Source organism: Bos indicus, chromosome 4 (genome assembly GCF_029378745.1).
Source record: "Bos indicus isolate NIAB-ARS_2022 breed Sahiwal x Tharparkar chromosome 4, NIAB-ARS_B.indTharparkar_mat_pri_1.0, whole genome shotgun sequence".
NCBI lineage: Eukaryota > Metazoa > Chordata > Mammalia > Artiodactyla > Bovidae > Bos > Bos indicus.
The window spans coordinates 33970053-33990002 of NC_091763.1; the positions used below are offsets into that span (position 1 = coordinate 33970053).

A 19950-nucleotide genomic window follows, 5' to 3' on the forward strand; every position below is an offset into this window, starting at 1 on the left:
GAACTGCTGATAAACAAAAGTTTTGGAGACTATTCTAACCTACAGAGGCACTTTATTTGGTGAAATCACAGTGTAACAAGGAAACCATAATGCCTCTGGAAAACTTTATGATGACTTAAGAAATGTAGAAAATAAAAACCAATTGCTTTAAGAGGGAAAAATTCCTATACTCACTCATACTCATTCATTGGAAGATACTAAAATTACAATTTTAAATGCAAGAGCAACTGATGGATCATTTCAACAATTTGAAAAGTTTTGATGGAATGATGAATCGGTTTCTTTCAGAAAAGATGATAATTATATTGAAGCCCAGAACTTTGAACTAAATATCACTGAAGACTATATGAATAATGATGTAATTAGATTGCCTGAATATAGACAGTAAAATTTTTAACTAATTCAAGGATTACATATATATATCATGCCTACAGGAACTAAAGTTGTAGGAAGAGTACAATAAGTAAACATTGTATTTTAACCCATTTTAGAGAAATAATGATGCTTATCTGAAACTCAAGTGAGAGTTTTTAGGTCTTTAAACTGATCCTGGCTTAATATTGCAAGTCTGCTTTAACTTACAGATCGATCTATGGTAGCCTGGTCCTCTTGTGTCTAATTTGAAGTATTCTCATTAGATTTCTAGTGGTTAAGTCTTATTCTCTCGTCACTCACTTTCTAAATTTAATGAAAAGTTTTAAAGGTGTGTGTGCGTATTATACTTTTCTCCCACCAGATTATAAATTGTTTGAATGACCATGCCATATACATGTATCTTCCTTTCTGTGCCTAGCACAATGTTTTCCACATAGTAAGCACTAATTAAATGCTTTTAAAACACAGTGAATTAATTTCCACATGCAACATGGCAGTTCATCATAGCATTTGTTATTTAGCTACCTGATTGCTGAGATAAAGGGAGTCTATTGTAAATTCTACATAACAAAACAGTAGAAGGATACAAGAAGGAAAAGGAGAAACCATTCCAAGACTTACTCTGTAGTCACTTGATGTCACATAAAATATAGGGAGGAAGGCCAACCAGATGATGCACGTGGTGTACATGGTAAAACCAATGAACTTGGCCTCGTTGAAATTTTCTGGGCACTTCCGCGTTTTGAAGGCATACACAGTGCATAAGATGACCAGGACTACGTCGTAGGTAAGTGAGATCAACATGCTGGAATCTTTGACGTTGCATTTTAGGATGACTGTTTCCCGCTTCTCTGGAAGGGTGTGCCGCCTGGTGCCTGGAGCCTCCAGGATGAGCCACACAGACACGACCACGATCTGCACCAGTATCAGACCCAGGCAGATGAACACCTGAGAACTCGGGCTGATGAATTTTGGCCTCTGAGCGCCATTCTTTACCCCATCGAAGATGCGGGCAATGCAGTTTGTCTTGGTCAGCAGGGCTGAGTAACAGACAGCGAAGGAGGTCCCCAGCCCCAGTCGGCGCAAGGCGCAGATGACTGGTGACGGCTTGGAAATGAAGAAGAACGTCATGCAATAGGACAGGCCAACTCCAAACAACAGGATGTAGCAGAGCTCCCGGCCTGATGCTTTGACCAAGGGTGTGTTGTTGTGCTTGATAAAAACAGTCACAACCATGCATGTGCACATAAAACCCAGGCAGGCGATGGTGACTGGACCAATGGCCCAGGCGTCTTCCCACCTGATGTAGTCCTCAGGAAGGTCAAAGCAGCCAGATAGGTCTGCAGTGGGCCACTGCCCAAGGCCGCAATCCATACAGGTAAACTCATCAGCCAGGTATTCGTAGGGCTCGCAAGGGATGCAGATCCAGCAGCAGACATCCCCTGGTTGCATATTCTTCATTTCGTTGGGTGCACAAGGGTCGCTGCACTGGGAAGTGGGCATTGAGTTCCGGGACCAGTGGATAGAGTCAACATCTAGTGATAAGGTTTCTGACCAATGACCAACCTTCAGGTAGGAATACTTGCCACCCACATACTGGAAGTTGAACACGTTGTATTGTCCCATGCCATCTCCAAAAGTGTCAAACTTGACAATGCTATCTACACCTTTATTTGCGATGAATGGAGCTGTAATGTGTAAAGTAAAAGAAAAAGAAAAGAACACTGTTTAGGTGTCTTAAGTATGATCAGTCAATGACTTTATATCATACACTTAGCAGAACTGAAATAACAGGGAACAAGATTCCAAGGCTGAGATAATTTATCAATTACCATTGAATTTACATATTAAAAGCTACTGGAATACTCAAGCATTCATAAATTCATTCACTTAACATTCCTTAATGCCTCCTATGTGCCAAGTGCCAGTGACAATCCATGAGTACAATATAGCGTCTGCCTTCAAAGGAGCTGATTACGTAACTGGGGAACTGGGGAACGGCAAACATCCAGTCATAGTCTGTGTGGTATATAAATATTCATTTCTTGAAAAACTCCAAATAGGAATTGGACAGAACTTTGAACCACATCTGTATTATTTATTGAATGCATAGAAATTAAATATTCTCATGGAAGTATATAATTAAAAGGAAGATTTTTTTTTGTCTCCTTCAAAGTCAAGAAAAAATATTTTCACCATAAATGGATGGTATTTTTCTTTTAAACAGTTTAGATGATTCAGATGGAAAAAAAACACTCATCCATAATCCTTCAACTGTAGTATTTTCATGTTTTGGAGGATAATCATTCTGACTACATATTTGCAAGCCATCTATATACAGCATGCATGCTAAGTCACTTCAGTCATGTCTGACTCTTTGTGACCTTATGGACTATAGCCCACCAGGCTCCTCTGTCCATGGGATTCTCCAGGCAAGAATACTGAAGTGGATTTCCATGCCCTCCTCCAAGGGATCTTCCTGACCCAAGGATTGAACCCATGTCTCCTGTGGCTCCTGCATTGCAAGCAGATTCTTTACCACTGAGCCACTGGGGAAGCCCCATGTATAACATACTCCTATCTATCTGTCTATCTACACACAACCTGAATATTCTGAAGACACCTACCATATGCAGAAACTATGTAATTGCTTTAAAGTTTGTTCTTAACTGTACAGGACTGGTACCCTCAACACTGTCTCTTATAGCTGGAGAGTTGGACTGTGAAGAAAAGCTGAGCACTGAAGAATTGATGCTTTTGAACCGTGGTGTTGGAGAAGACTCTTGAGAGTCCCTTGGACTGCAAGGAGATCAGTCCTGGGTGTTCATTGGAAGGACTGATGCTAAAACTGAAACTCCAATACTTTGGCCACCTCATGCAAAGAGTTGACTCATTGGAAAAGACTCTGATGCTGGGAGGGATTGGGGGCAGGAGGAGAAGGGGACGACAGAGGATGAGATGGCTGGATGGTACCACCGACTTGATGCACATGAGTTTGAGTGAACTCCGGGAGTTGGTGATGGACAGGGAGGCCTGGTGTGCTGCGATTCATGGGATCGCAAAGAGTTGGACACAATTGGGAGGCTGAACTGAACTGAAGAGCAGCAGCTCTCTAGGCGTGTCTGGTTCCGCTCTTCCAGCTGCTGCTCATCATGTCTCTTGCCAACATCTGCTGCCGTTTTTATGCCACCTTCTCTGGTTGATTCTGTGCCTACTATTTCACACTGCTGACTTTTACTCTTTCCTTAAATGTAGAGAATGTGGCTGATGTCTCTGTGATGCGTAGACAAATTTTATTAGTTAGGGTAGGCTTGCGTGTGTGGATAAATAGATCCAAATTATGTAAGCATTCAAATACAATGGAGTTTATGTCTCCCTCGTGCAGCAGGCCAAGGTCTTGGTCCATGGGCATCTCTCCTCCACACGCTGATTCAGGAACTCAGGTCCCTTCCATCTTGAAGCTGTACCAGTTCCTAGGGCCTCCTTCTCATCAGCATCCACCCAGTGAAAGGAGAAAAAGAGTATGAAGTAGTTGAACCTGCTTCCTAAAAGTATAAACCTGGGAGTGGCACGTGTTTCTGTTCACATTTATCGACTAGAAATTAGTTACAGGGTCACACCCAACTTCAAGACTGGCTGGGAAATGTGGCTTCTACAGTTCTTTTGTGCATAAAGGACCTCTGGGAGGATGCCCAAGGATAGTGGTTACCAATGGCAAGAGATGGGAAGTGGGCAGATGCATGGCAAAGATGGGTGGGAAATTTTTACTGAATTCTTTTATATTTATATTTTTGCATTTTGAAGCACATGATTATAACACCTATTCAAAATACAATAATAAAAAAGGAAAATATACATTAACAATCAAGGAACACCAGATATTTGAGTAAACTTCCAACCTGAAAGACAACCAACCAGAAAAGGAAATTTGGCATCAATAGAGACAATGCAGGGAGCAAAAGATGAAAACTTTATAATAATAATGAGCTCAGAGAGGTAAGAAAAGATGCTGCATCTAGGAGATAACTACAGTCTATTCTTAAAAAGGAACATTCAGAGAGCAAGAATGAACTTTTGGAATTGAGAGCAGAAAATAGAAATTCAGTATAAGGATTGAAAGTTAAATTTGAAAGAATTCTCAAAGTTTGACCAAAATGCTCAGAAGGAAAGTAGAAAATAAAGATTTGAGAAGATTCTATGGAATTTCAGCGTTCAATCAAGAGATGTTGTAGAGAGAGAGAAAGAGAAAGTAGAAGGAAGACAGTATCAAGGGATTCAAAGTAAATTATTGGACAAACTGACTTGGGAAAGGGTGACAAGAGACTATTGCTCTTTCTTATGAGCTTTGTCAAAGTCACATAAAAATTATGTACATGTATTATTTTTATAAAAATAAATTATAAAGTTAAAAAGTATAATGAATAATTGGGCCAGGTCAGGCAGAACAGCTTGCAAAGTAAATAAATAAGGAAAATGATACTGCTGCAAATATTATCACAAGTGCTTGGTAAGTGGGTGGTAAACAGTCGTTTGGTGGAATTTTTTAATATAAATTTCCCTCTTATTAAATCTGTCTCATTAAATATGTAACAAACCCATTGTCAGCAGAAGTGTTCTGATCTGTAGTTTGGAATAAAGAGCTACTGTGTGTGCGTATTAGTCCCTCAGTCATGTCCGACTCTTTGAGATCTGAGAGAATCTTGCCTGGAGAATCCCCTGGGCTGTAGCCTGCCAGGCTCCTCTGTCCATGGGATTCTCCAGGCAAGAATACTGTAGTGGGTTGCCATTTCCTCCTCTAGGGGATCTTCCCAACCCTGAGCTTGAACTCGGATCTCTTGAGCCGCCTGCAATGGCAGGTGGATTCTTTACCACTGCACCCCTTGGGAAGCCCTTGCTATGTCTATACTAGAAGGAAAAAGAATGAAAGGGGAACCTAGAAGAAAAAGGTAAACTGTATCTGTCAAATATTCCACAAGGGAGAATCTTCCTGTACCTGAATGCTGATCCAAACACGACTGACTTGGGTAGTGAGGAGGCAGGTAGGAAAACCTAGCTCTTTCTCAGGTGTTGCTAGAGTGACTTCAAGTGACGGAGCAGTGTGAGAGTATCGATCCTGTCACCTTCCTGATGCATTCAGAGTCGCTTCTAAGTCAAATGACTCACCTGGGAAATAGTTCAAGTCCAGTGATCTGGAAGTATGGTTCTCTGGAGATGAGCTGTACTGTTCTTTAGAGTGAGTTTCCTATTTCTCGAGTTGAATTTCCCCAAGGGAACTAAGCATCATTCAAAATGGAAAGATAAATCACCTCTGTTGTTGTGGTAACAGCATGAGAAAAACTAAAGGGGTTGGGGAAGAATTGGAAAGATAGCGGAGTTTTTTTTTTTTTTTTTCCACAAAGATTAAGAATCTTTCTCCAAAATCTACTTCACTGCGCTAGTGTCTCAAAATCAGGTCTTCACGTTTCAGAGGAAACCTGATCTGGCCTCGAATCAGGAGACTAATTTCTCAGTTTAGCTCATTATCCAGTTAGTTCTGGTCCCAGTTTCAAATGGATTTATTCTGGAAGTTTCATACCAAGGTGACCAGCCCTCCTAGGGTCCGTTTCATAGAGACGAGGCAGGTCGATACCTTATAAATACTACAGGTCAATGGCAGGAGGAAATTAAATCAGTTCTTTATTTTTTTCTCTCAGACAGAAGTCCAATGTAGCTCTTAACAGGCTGTCAATAATGGGACTATAACTGCCACTGCCTGGGTTCACGTTCATAAATGCTAATAAAGATTGCAAGAGCTACCAGCAGCAACGTGGCTCCAATTTTACAACCAGGCCATCACTGAAATTTCCGTGAACTCTTTTGATGGATTGAAATAAAGACCTAGGTGAGAAGACAGAAAATGGCTTTTCCCTTGAAAGACCTTATTAGGGGTCAAGTGGTGAAGAAATCAAAATCCTCTGGCTGGAGCCAACAGAATCCTTTACAAACATCATGCAGCAGGAAGACAGGAAAGAATAAAAATGAACTCTTGGCTATGTGTAATTAATTTACCTACTGATTAGGAACACAATTGCCGAAGCATTTCCATGGTTATTTACCACCTGAGAGTGGTTGCTGAGGCACAGCACCATCTAGATGTCTGAAATGCTGTCTCATACAGGGAAAAATACTGGCTAAGTTCCTCAGGTGCAAGGGAAAGTGAGTGTTCTAGAAAAGCTATTGAAAGAACATTGCGTTTTTTTAGGGTTAAGATGGTATAAAGATCTCTCCAGTTCTCCTGAGAAGTTAGCACGGCTAACACTTCTGAGGTCTCATTACACGTTTTCCTGTTTCCCTATCTAGAGTCTACATCTTATGGCTGAAATTTTCAGCACTGAGGAGGCGCAGAAAGGAACAATATTTCCTAGACTAAGAATGAAGAGTGTGGAGGCAAGGCACAGAGAAAAGAGCAGTGTGTGGAAATTAGTGAGATTTCGATCTCCTTCAGCCCCAGTTCAGGAGAAAGGCTCAGGGTCTGCTTTTGCCTTTTTTTTTTTTTTTGGTTTTAGCTGGAAGGTTCATTGTGGCCCCTGAATCTTGGTTAGGGACCATTTTTAACCTGAGCTAATGTAACTACCGCATCTTTTTCTACCCTCTCTTCCCCAAGTCCTGATCTCCATTACATAATCTATTGCTTTTCTCACATGCCCTATGATGAAATTTTTAAGAACTTTTCATTGAAATCCATATACAGAAAAGGGGTAAAAATAAGGATTATCACAAAGTGAATACTCCTATGTAACATTATGGGTGTTAGGAAATGGAACACTGCCCAGTACTCTTGTTCTATCCCTGTCTACCCTTGCTTCTTCCCAAAGGTACCACCATCACCTTTAAGTACCACGAACCATGACTGCCTGATATTATGCATGATATGAATACAGAATAAAGTATGGGTTATGTTAACTCTAATATCTTTTGCTCAAAATTAAGTTTGGTGAGATTCATTCAAGTAACATTAAGAAGCTATAGTTGGTTTACTTTTATTTTTTTTTAAATTTAATTTTATTTTTAAACTTTACATAATTGTATTAGTTTTGCCAAATATCAAAATGAATCCGCCACAGGTATACATGTGTTCCCCATCCTGAACCCTCCTCCCTCCCCATACCATCCCTCTGGGTCGTCCCAGTGCACTAGCCCCAAGCATCCAGTATCATGCATCGAACCTGGACTGGCAACTCGTTTCTTACATGATATTTTACATGTTTCAATGTCATTCTCCCAAATCTTCCCACCCTCTCCCTCTCCCACAGAGTCCATAAGACTGTTCTATACATCAGTGTCTCTTTTGCTGTCTCATACACGGGTTATTGTTACCATCTTTCTAAATTCCATATATATGCGTTAGTATACTGTATTGATGTTTTTCCTTCTGGCTTACTTCACTCTGTATAATAGGCTCCAGTTTCATCCACCTCATTAGACCTGATTCACGTGTATTCTTTTTAATGGCTGAGTAATACTCCATTGTGTATATGTACCACAGCTTTCTTATCCATTCATCTGCTGATGGACATCTAGGTTGCTTCCATGTCCTGGCTATTATAAACAGTGCTGCAATGAACATTGGGGTACACGTGTCTCTTTCCCTTCTGGTTTCCTCAGTGTGTATGCCCAGCAGTGGGATTGCTGGATCATAAGGCAGTTCTATTTCCAGCTTTTTAAGGAATCTCCACACTGTTCTCCATAGTGGCTGTATTAGTTTGCATTCCCACCAACAGTGTAAGAGGGTTCCCTTCTCTCCACACCCTCTCCAGCATTTATTGCTTGTAGACTTTTGGATAGCAGCCATTCTGACTGGCGTGAAATGGTACCTCATTGTGGTTTTGATTTGCATTTCTCTGATAATGAGTGATGTTGAGCATCTTTTCATGTGTTTGTTAGCCATCTGTATGTCTTCTTTGGAGAAATGTCTATTTAGTTCTTTGGCCCATTTTTTGATTGGGTCATTTATTTTTCTGGAGTTGAGCTGTAGGAGTTGCTTGTATATTTTTGAGATTAGTTGTTTGTCAGTTGCTTCATTTGCTATTATTTTCTCCCATTCTGAAGGCTGTCTTTTCAACCTTGCTAATAGTTTCCTTTGATGTGCAGAAGCTTTTAAGTTTAATTAGGTCCCATTTGTTTATTTTTGCTTTTATTTCCAATATTCTGGGAGGTGGGTCATAGAGGATCCTGCTGTGATGTATGTCAGAGAGTGTTTTGCCTATGTTCTCCATGAAAAGTACAACTTTCCAAAACTCGACCAGGAAGAAATAGAAAATCTTAACAGACCCATCACAAGCACGAAAATTGAAACTGTAATCAAAAATCTTCCAGCAAACAAAAGCCCAGGTCCAGACGGCTTCACAGCTGAATTCTACCAAAAATTTAGAGAGGAGCTAACACCTATCCTGCTCAAACTCTTCCAAAAAATTGCAGAGGAAGGTAAACTTCCAAACTCATTCTATGAGGCCACCATCACCCTAATACCAAAACCTGACAAAGATCCCACAAAAAAAGAAAACTACAGGCCAATATCACTGATGAACATAGATGCAAAAATCCTTAACAAAATTCTAGCAATCAGAATCCAACAACACATTAAAAAGATCATACACCATGACCAAGTGGGCTTTATCCCAGGGATGCAAGGATTCTTCAATATCTGCAAATCAATCAGTGTAATACACCACATTAACAAATTGAAAAATAAAAACCATATGATTATCTCAATAGATGCAGAGAAAGCCTTTGACAAAATTCAACATCCATTTATGATAAAAACTCTCCAGAAAGCAGGAATAGAAGGAACATACCTCAACATAATAAAAGCTATATATGACAAACCCACAGCAAACATTATCCTCAATGGTGAAAAATTGAAAGCATTTCCTCTAAAGTCAGGAACAAGACAAGGGTGCCCACTTTCACCATTACTATTCAACATAGTTTTGGAAGTTTTGGCCACAGCAATCAGAGCAGAAAAAGAAATAAAAGGAATCCAAATCAGAAAAGAAGAAGTAAAACTCTCGCTATTTGCAGATGACATGATCCTCTACATAGAACACCCTAAAGACTCCACCAGAAAATTACTAGAAATAATCAATGACTATAGTAAAGTTGCAGGATATAAAATCAACACACAGAAATCCCTTGCATTCCTATACACTAATAACAAGAAAACAGAAAGAGAAATTAAGGAAACAATTCCATTCACCATTGCAATGGAAAGAATAAAATACTTAGGAATATATCTACCTAAAGAAACTAAAGACCTATATATAGAAAACTATAAAACACTGGTGAAAGAAATCAAAGAGGACACTAATAGATGGAGAAATATACCATGTTCATGGATTGGAAGAATCAATATAGTGAAAATGAGTATACTACCCAAAGCAATTTATAGATTCAACGCAATCCCTATCAAGCTACCAACAGTATTCTTCACAGAGCTAGAACAAATAATTTCACAATTTGTATGGAAATACAAAAAACCTCGAATAGCCAAAGCGATCTTGAGAAAGAAGAATGGAACTGGAGGAATCAACCTACCTGACTTCAGGCTCTATTACAAAGCCACAGTTATCAAGACAGTATGGTACTGGCACAAAGACAGAAATATAGATCAATGGAACAAAATAGAAAGCCCAGAGATAAATCCACGGACCTATGGACACCTTATCTTTGACAAAGGAAGCAAGAATATACAATGGATTAAAGACAATCTCTTTAACAAGTGGTGCTGGGAAATCTGGTCAACCACTTGTAAAAGAATGAAACTAGAACACTTTTCTAACACCATACACAAAAATAAACTCAAAATGGATTAAAGATCTAAACGTAAGACCAGAAACTACAAAACTCCTAGAGGAGAACATAGGTTTACTTTTATTGACGCATCATATTTTATTATATGGGTGTGCCACAATTTACTTAGCCTTGCTGCTGTTGATGGACATGCCTTTCCCCCCTTCTTTTTAAAGTCTTCATCTTATATGAATCATGCTGCGTCTTTAGCTGGGTTATCCCAGCAGTAAACCTTAAGACTAGATTTGGGTTCAAATAGTTGATTTGAGAGTTGATAGGGAAATGGAGAAATAAGACATACACAGGAACGAATCCAAAACAAGAGGCATGCCTGAGCGCCACGGGTCTCATTCTCCCTGGGGTCTTTACAGAATGGGTGTTGGGACAGAATACCAAAGCTACTCACTAGCTGGGATGGGACAGCTCTCGTTTAATAGCTGCCCCAGGCCCCTTCAGCTGCTCTAGGTACAGGCAGAGCATGGCTCTGTGGCCAGAGAGAGCCCCCTGGCAGAGGGTCACAGATGCTTCTATTAGGAAGCCCTTGATATGTATGAGAACAGTGAGTGCTGAGGGAATTTGGGGGAGGTGCCGAGAGCATCTCCTGCATGATGCTATGACCTTTCCGATACATGTGTGCACTTCTGATGTGTGTATGTGTGTACAAGTGTACATATGCACATGTTGACAGTAGTAAAACTACTATGCATGTGAGTTCCGGTTGCTCTACTTCCTGAATGTTGCTGCTTTTGAATTTTAGCAGTTCTGATGGAAATGCAGTGACATGTCAAATGTTGTGCCATCAGCCTACCAGTTCTTCCTCTGTGTTGGTACAGTGTCCTGTACATTTAATATTAAGAAAATCAAGTACATCTTGGAAAAGTTTCCACTGTATGACCATCTCTTCACTAGGTCCTAAGCCTCTCATTCATCTTTGCTCTCTCATCATCCAAGGCAATGCTGGGCACGCCGTATGCATTCACTGACTGTTTCCTAAATTGATGATTAGACTTATTAGGTCAAATAGCATCATTCTAGGAACTTCAAACACACGCCAGTGAGTCATACCAGAGACCGATTAAACATCAGTCTTAGGAAATGGGCCTGCACTTGTATTTTGATAGTTTCAGTTCAGTTCAGTTCAGTCACTCAGTCATGTCTGACTCTTTGCGACCCCATGAAGCACGGCATGCCAGGCCTCCCTGTCCATCACCAACTCCTGGAGTCTACCAGTTTATTGTATTATTATATAGCCATGGTTAACAGCCAGTGGTTCTCAGCCACGGAGAAGGCAATGGCACCCCACTCTAGTATTCTTGCCTGGAAAATCCCAGGAGTGATATTTCCTCCCAGAAAATATTTGACAATGTCTGGAGATATTTTGGTTGTTATGACTCAGGCTGGGGGCTACTACTGGCATTTAGTGGAGAGAGGCCTGGGGTGCTGCTAACCAGTCCACAAGGTACTGATCAGAAACTCACAACAAATAATTTCCCAGCCCTCAATTTCATCAGTGCCAAGACTGAGAAATCCTGGTCTAAGGTAATACTTGTTTGGAGTTTTAGAAATAGTTTAATAATCTCAAACCTCTTTAAAAATTGAAAACATCCATTCCAGAGAAATTCTTTATTGGTGTTGTAAAATGGATGTTATAATTATCTAGTCCTTTTCCTTCCTCCAGTCATTTCCAGCTTACAAAGTCCTTTCGGTGTTCTCCTTCAAAGTCCTTTCCTTTTCACATTCGTCAACAGCTTTACTGCCCCCGGTCCCCTCTCCACAGCCTCTCACCTCTACCACAGACCCCATTTCATACAGATCTCTGTGATTTTCTTTTATCCATTTTGGAAAAAGCAGCCAGCCTGGCTGGGTGTCTCCTGGCTGTCAATCACCTTGTAGGAGAGCAGCAGTCTCTTGTGTGTCACAGGGGTGGGTGTCAGGGACCCTTTTAGAGCAGATCACAGCAAGAAGAGCTGTCGGGGGGCAGGCAGTGGGGTCTCTGTGGGAATTTTCTTCCTTTTTAATGTGACATCTCCGGCACAAATCTGAGCACCCAAGAACACTGTGACTTTGCAACACTCACCAGAGGTGTTCAATTTTATGAAAAGAAATTGTGAATTCTGAGGATAAATTTAATCTGTCCTCATGCTTTTAAAGGTGACTCCCTCACATGAATTGAATAATTTAATCGCATAGATTAAAAAAAATGCTTCCCCAAACCAAAGTTGGATACAAGCACATGTCCATGACTTTGTTAAAAAAAATTAAAAAAAGAAGGCATCTGTTTCCCATTGTCCTGCCCTTCAGTCACTTGGCCTGCTGGGCTCCAATTCTAAATGCTGCACAAGAGTGAAATGTGAAGTTGAAAACTGAGAAAATCCCTTTCAGAGAGGTGATAGTAAGTCAGCAGTAAAAACTGTTAAAAAAAGAAAACTTATTTAAAAAATAGTAGCAGAGCTAATATTCTGAAGAACATAATCACGGTTGCAAGAATACTTGATAAAATGAGTTTCCCTTTTTAAGCAAACAGTATAATGTTTCATATAAAAAGCCAAACAGCAGAAATTTTATTCAGCATTCATGGATGAACACCCACAGATAGGCAGGGCAGCTTAGCATGCGGTAACTGCGGTTTCTATGAGGGAAGCAAATTAATTTCTAGTCTCCTGCCTTATGCATGCCTGGACATGCATTTGACACTCTGTGTGGTATGGTGCAAAGAGAATACAGGGGAAATAAATTGCTTCTCCTCCCAGTATGTGGGTCTTTTGTTACATTATCATGTTTTTCCTAAATGACTGTAGCCTAGCAGGTCTTCACTGAGAGGGACTGCATCAATGAACTCCTGTATGTTGAGTGACCTTGTCAGGCCATCAGGCACTTTCACACACTGTTAAAAATTCCAAACCTGCATCTTCCCAAAAGGATTTCTGTTCCGCTGGAAATAATTAAGGTGACAAAATTGAAAGTAATTGCTTTACATTTTCACCCCAATTTGTGCATAAAATCTATTTTGAATTATTCTAAAAATAAAAGAGCAAAGGGTATCATAAATCTAGTTATTTTGTTCCTTCTTAGAAAATATTCCTAGAAATTGATCAACCTCAGGAATCATTTTAAATCAGATGAGTCTTCCGTTCTTCCTCCAATTGTGTTAAATTAACTTACTGATAGAACTCTAACATAGCCCTTATATAATTATATAGTGTATTAGTATGTAATTATCAGTTATACAGGGCTTCCCAGGTGGCACAGAGGTAAAGAATCTGCCTGCCAATGCAAGAGATGCAAGAGATGTGGGTTCAATCCCTGGATCAGGAAGATCCCCCAGAGAAGGAAACGGCAACCCACTCCAGTATTCTTGCCTGGAAAACTCCATGGACAGAGGAGTCTGGTGGGCTACAGTCCATGGGGTCGCAAAGAGTTGGACACAACTGAGCACACACATACATGTCAATTATATAAGTAGACAATATATACTGACATAGTATCTATAATGTATATAACATTATATATACTTATATAATATATAATCATTATACTTCAGAGCTGTTAGGATTCTATCACCAAGTTAATTTTATCTATTATAAAGTCCTATATATATATCATTTTCTTGCATAAATTCCCTCATTTCCCAGATGGTACTTTTACTGCAAACCCAGAGGATTGGGCATTATTAACATCTAGGACTTTACCCAAAGTCATCCTTGAAATCAGTGAGAACATGGTCTTATTTGCTGATAGCATCTGAGCAAGTGTGTCATAATGAAGGTGGCACAAATTGTTCTTGGGACTCATCTACTTCCTTTTTATCTTCTTTTTTTTCTCAGCATGTTTTCTTGTTCCCAGTACCCCAGCTTCCCACATAGCCCTAGGCAAAAGTAATTCCCATCAAAGTACAAGATTCTGTTTAGGTTACTCCTTTCAGGGCTGTTCATAGTGAAAGAGATCATACTTAGAGGACAGTGTGAAAGGTCATCAGGGACACATTATTGATGATGGAATGTGATATCTCAGTAGAGAAAGAATTTGGGGCAAAGAAGGTTTGTCCAGCTTTCCTAAAACAATACCTTTCATGTTTTGGCCTCTGCCCTAAGAAAGAGGGATTTCTGCTCCTTAACTTTACCTCTTTTTCCATCTTATCTTTCTCCTCCACAGAAGAGAATCTGTGGATGTGATTGGCACAGTCTGACGTTCATGGATCGTTTTTCCCTAACTGTCAGAATCACAGTGATTAAGAAAGACAGGCAGGTACTCTTCTACCTCCCACGGCCAACTGATGGAGGCACCAACCTCTCAGGGCTGACCTGGACCATCGTCATGCCCACGTTTGCACCGCTAGTCTGCAGAGTATGCAGACATGCTGACATTTGTCTAGTAGCTCTGATCTTCCTCCAGGCTCTCTGTTCCTCCTGCCTGGAAGATGGGGGGAATAAAGTCCTGATATTCACTTCTCATGTTTGGATTTGTAGGCTTAGAATCTGCTCTAAAGATTCAGCTGTTTAGAGGGAGGAAACCAAAGCTTTTTTTCTGCTTCTGGCCTTTGCCTTATATCCTACCTGTAATATCATAGCAGTATTGTAGGGAGAGGATGGTGGGAAGGAAACCAAGCCCTTGCTCATTTTTTTAAACAAATATTGAAATTTGTTTCCTCTTGGCTATTGATCCGTATGTACTAAAACCCAGGAGGAGAAAAAGGAGAATAGGGATTTGGCACTGTTAACGACCTATTTCAGGGAAGAGTAAAAAGAGAGGAATGAGTCTCAGTTGTTGGAAAAATGGTTTAATGGCAGCATTCAAATAGCTAATGTTTGTTTTCTTTCAAATTGTAGTTATGGGGCACATGCATTTGTATTAGAAGTAAAAGGACAGGGAAAAATTATAGAAAAAGCTGAGAGGATGGGAGGGGAGGAGTGAATACTGGCTGATCCAACTTTTTGCTGAAACTGAATAGTGAGGACTGCTCTTACCCTAACTCTGGTTCTCATTACAATATGTATATATGAACAGCACCTCATGTGATATCTGGCGCACAGGGAGTGCTAGCAATACCAAACTGTTATTATTACAATGGATTATTGTAATAGCCTCCTAGGTGACTTTCTGTATCCAATCTCTCTCCTCTTCCTGCCCCCCTTTATTTTACTGGTTCACACTCCTATTATATAGCCTGGTGGTTCAGTGGTAAAGAATCTGCCTGCCATTGTAGGAGATGTGGGTTCAGCCTTTGGGTCAGGAAGATCCCCAGGAGAAGGGAATGGCTACCCATTCCAGTATTCTTGCCTGGGAAATCTCATGGACAAAGCAGCCTGGCAGGCTACAGTCCATGGGGTCTCAAAAGAGCTGGACACGACTTAGCAACTCAACAACAATATATAGCATACTCCTATCTATTCCATCTATCTATACAACCTTAATATTCTGAAGCCACCTACAGTATGTGGAAGCTAGGTAATTGCTTTGAAGTTTGTTCCTAACTGTACAGGGTTTAGTTCTTAGAGCATCTAATTTGTGAATCTATTTTGAGAATCATCCAGAGATTGATGTGGTATACAGCCTTTCCCCAAGATTTGGACTTCCAAACTTAATTTCATTTACTTCATTGAAGGACGCCTAACGTCTTGTGTATTGGTGATCCTTGGGACTATTCCCTCCAGAATAAAGGATCATGCTAAACTCCACAGTCCTGCAAAATCCAGCCCATCTCACTGTTTGTATCTTTCACTTTCTCCCTTCACAATGCACAAGAAATACCAACAATCCTCTTCCACTTTGCCATGATGCAGCCTGCGCTTTTCCACCTGCAGCTCAACTCTCCCCTTCCCTGTGCTCCGTATGCCCTCTCTTTCTTGTAAATACCTGTGAAATTGCTCACATGGAATTGCTGCCCATTGCTGAATCTCAGTTGAAAGTGTAATTCCTCTCTGAGCCTACGTATAACATTCCTTTTCTTCGGCATTCATCGTCTTTCTCTTAGTATAGATCGTCTTTGTCTCTCTTTTCCATTACTATCCTTGTTTTGAGCTCCTCAGTGGCAGAAGCCAAACTTTATTATCTTTCAGAGATTGTAACCTGGGATCCATAGGCTAAGATCAGCCTGAGAAATAGTTTTATTTGTTCTTTACTGCATTTGTAAAAGTGTTAGTTGCTCAGTCATGTCTGCTCTTTGCGACCCCATGGACTGTAGTTCTCCAGACTCCTCTGACCATGGAATTCTCCAGGGAAGAATACTGGAGTGGGTTGCCATTCCATTCTCCAGGAGATCTTCCCAACCCAGGGATCAAACCCAGGTCTCCTGCATTGAGGACAGATCTTCATTGTCTGAGCCACCAGAGTATTTGTAAAACACTTCAATTAGCTTTATTAAAATACTGAGAGAAAAGTTTAGATTTATTTTCATCTCTTGAATCACAGAAAGACCAGATAACCCTGGGTCTTTATTGAAAAACAGCCATGGCTGATGGGAGTTGTAGTTCAAATACATACCTGGTGAGGTATTTGAACTTCCACCCCTCAAATAATGCCTGATACAGAATAGGTCCTTGAAAAACAGTTTTTTTAGGCCAGGTGTAACTACCTCAACAAATACCAAAGGAGATGGAAAAATAATCCTACTATTTAGGAAGAAAATTTGAGATTTCAAAATTTGATTTTCTTTTCAAAATGAGGAGAGAGGAAGTAACCAAATGAAGTGTTTTGGTGGAGAATGCAAGTAAACAATGATGCCTGACCATGAATGAACTCTCTTCTGGGGTTCCAGCACCCGTGTGTATACCTGTAGCAGAGAGTGATTCATTGTTAATAAATTGTTTGTTTGCTCTGGGACCCCAGTCTAGACTGAGAGCCCCATGAGACCTGGAACTATGTCACGCATCGATTTTCACTGGAGCCTGCTTGCCTGCCGACATTGGAATCTGGGTTTCATCACTCACTGGTTACTAACTTGTGTTTCAGTGACCCGAAGAATTCCTGGGACTGACAGTTACACTGACAGTGCTTGGTGTTGTGTATAGCATACTGAAAGGTTCTATCACTCTGATGATTAGAGCATCTCTTCTCTGGTAGGGAGTTGAAAAATGGTTGTTAAATTAACAAATGAATGAATGAGAGAGTGAATTAGTGTCTACCATTGTACAGCCACTATGTTGATAGCCAGCTGGTTCTCTGAGTCTTCATTAAATGGCTTAGGTCTATTCCAATAATCATTACAGGAACCACAGCTAATCTACGAACCATAGTTCTTTAGATTCCAGACTTCACTGACTTAAATTAGACTTAAACTGCCTAAGTGTTTAGAACATAATATATTTATTTATAGCTAAGAAAACTTTCCTCTTCATTCGGCCTGTTACCATGGAGTATATTATCTGTAATATTGTCTTTGTTTCCAATTTTGCAAATTGCTTATGAATTAACTGCATCCCACCACACTCTAAACCTTGCCTGAGTACCTGTTACATTTGGAGGTCAACACAAACACACACACACACACACACAAAGCTAGAGGTAGTGAAGAAATGTTGGGCCTTTTCTTCAGGGTATAATTTTGGCTATGGAACTGAGGAAGAAAAACCTATGACTTTGTCTCTCTGCACTTCTAGGGATTTCTTGCCAGAAGATGGGCAATGGAGGGATGCTGAAGGGGGAAGAGCCTGGAAGTGTGGAAGCAATTTTGCTTCGCAAAGTTTGTTCTCGTTTTGCTTTCCTATCCCTGTCCTTTTCTTTTGGAGAACCTATAACATGTTTGATAGCAAGGATTTTGTCTTATTAATTGTTACAACCTTAGTAGCTAGCATTTACCAATTTTGTGCTGGAGGAATGGATAAAGGAACTAGAAGAAGAAAGAAAGAATGAATAATACAAGGCAGAAAGCAAGGGACCTCCCCAAGCATCAGATGATAAATTGATAAAATTCTTATAAATATATATGGTATAGTATATATTATTATAGTTTATTATTGGCAGTGGTTTAATCACTAAGTTGTGTCCAACTCTTGCGACCCCATGGACTGTAGTCTGCCAGGTTCCTCTGTCCATAGGATTTCCGAGGCAGGGATACAGGAATGGGTTGCCATTTCCTTTTCCAGAGAATCTTCTCAAACCAGGGATTGAGCCTGGCCTCCTGCACTGCAGGAAGATTTTTTTACCAACTGAGCCACCAGGGAAGCCCATCATATATCATTATGATGCTGTAAATATGGTCATAACACTCTGAAGAAACCTGATATATTTAGGGTTAATACTTCAAAGCTCTCATCTGAATACTAAAAAATGTTTGCAAGTTAAGTAGATTATCTGCTTCTGTAAGGTACTTAATACATACTACCTAATGAGTTAATTTGGATTTAAGATTTTAATGAATTTCTGTTATCTATTTTAGAATAATGACTTTGAGATAAAGTAATTCTTCCTCGCCTCTCCATGCAAGCCCCAGGGCTGAGACCCTGGTGGAAATCAGAGAGTACCTTTTGCATGCTAGGTTGCTTCAGTGTGGGTCCGACTGTGTGACCCTATGGATCACGCGACCCTATGGATTACAGCCCTCCAGGCTCCTCTGTCCATGGGATTCTCCAGGCAAGAATACTGGAGTGGGTTGCCATTTCCTTCTCCAGGGCATCTTCCTGACCCAGGGACCAAACCTGTGTCTCTTACGTCTACCTGCACAGGCAGACAGGTTCTTCACCACACCCGCCATGCCCTAAATGCAGGTCTGGTCTACTCTCAGCAGGACAAGCCACACTCAGAGCTGTGTCTAGGCATTGGCATTGGATGTTTGAATTTTGAGTATCCAGGTTTTCTCCCCACAACACTTATACGCTTTCCATGGCTATGAGCCAGAAACATTCACCACATCAAAACTTGCCCCCAAGGGTGTGATTATTGGTTATAGAGACTGGTGTATAAATTTAAAATCACTGCAAGAGTTGGATCCTTGGTTCATTTTGTAAAAGTCTGCAATCTTAATGGGATTGAATATGATCATCTGGGAACAGGTAATTTTGGAAGGGTGGGAAGAATATATTCAAGGATGGTGGGGAGTCTTTGTCATTCTCCTAGAACTTGGCAGATCCTATTTTATTTTGACTTCAAAGCACCTTCTGTGGAGCGTGGAGTGGGAAGGGATTTGTGTGTGTGTGTGTGTTTTGTTGTTTGCGTGTGTTGTTTTTAAATCTATTTTGTTTTTGACTATTTTCATTGTGGCAAGTGCTTTCCACTCAGAACTAATGACAGACAGCTTTGGAAGGAGGCAGCGATGATGTGTGATTTTGGCATTCATGAGATAGAACACGGTACATCTTGGATCAAATGGATCTGAGTAATTGCACTGCAGAAATTGCATTTTGGAGGAGAGTTCATTTTTTGGTTGCTGATCCTAGCCATTGTGATATGTTTGTGCCCCCAGGCCTGCTGGGCAGCCTGGTATTAACTTCAACTCGGCCCCTACATCTCTGATTGCTGTTGCTACAGTTGTCAGCTTTCAATACTTTTCTTCAAACAGGTTCCAAATTGTCCTTGGAGCATTTCTGTGGTTGGCTTTAGGGTGTATGATTGTCCTTAAATGTACTATATGGTAACTCATTTGAAGCAAAAGCAATAAGCAAGAACATTATTAAGGTAGCAATTGGAATGAATGTAAAATCCTTTCTTCTTTCAAAGCCTCTCTTAATAATGTATGATTTAAGAGAGAAGAAATTTGCAAAAATTTTGTTGCGGGGATAAAGGGGAAAGATGAAAAGCTATTTTCCCCTTAGA

The 19950-nt window shown here is 40.4% G+C and overlaps 1 protein-coding gene across 1 annotated transcript in view; it reads right to left on the reverse strand.

Annotated features, from left to right (window-relative positions):
• GRM3 (glutamate metabotropic receptor 3) overlaps positions 1–19950 on the reverse strand; it is a 252423-nt gene that overhangs the window by 24291 nt on the left and 208182 nt on the right. Inside the window, exon 4 of the mRNA XM_019958587.2 lies at positions 997–2063. Coding sequence (XP_019814146.2) covers positions 997–2063 — 1067 coding nt within the window. The remainder of the gene's footprint in view (positions 1–996; positions 2064–19950) is intronic.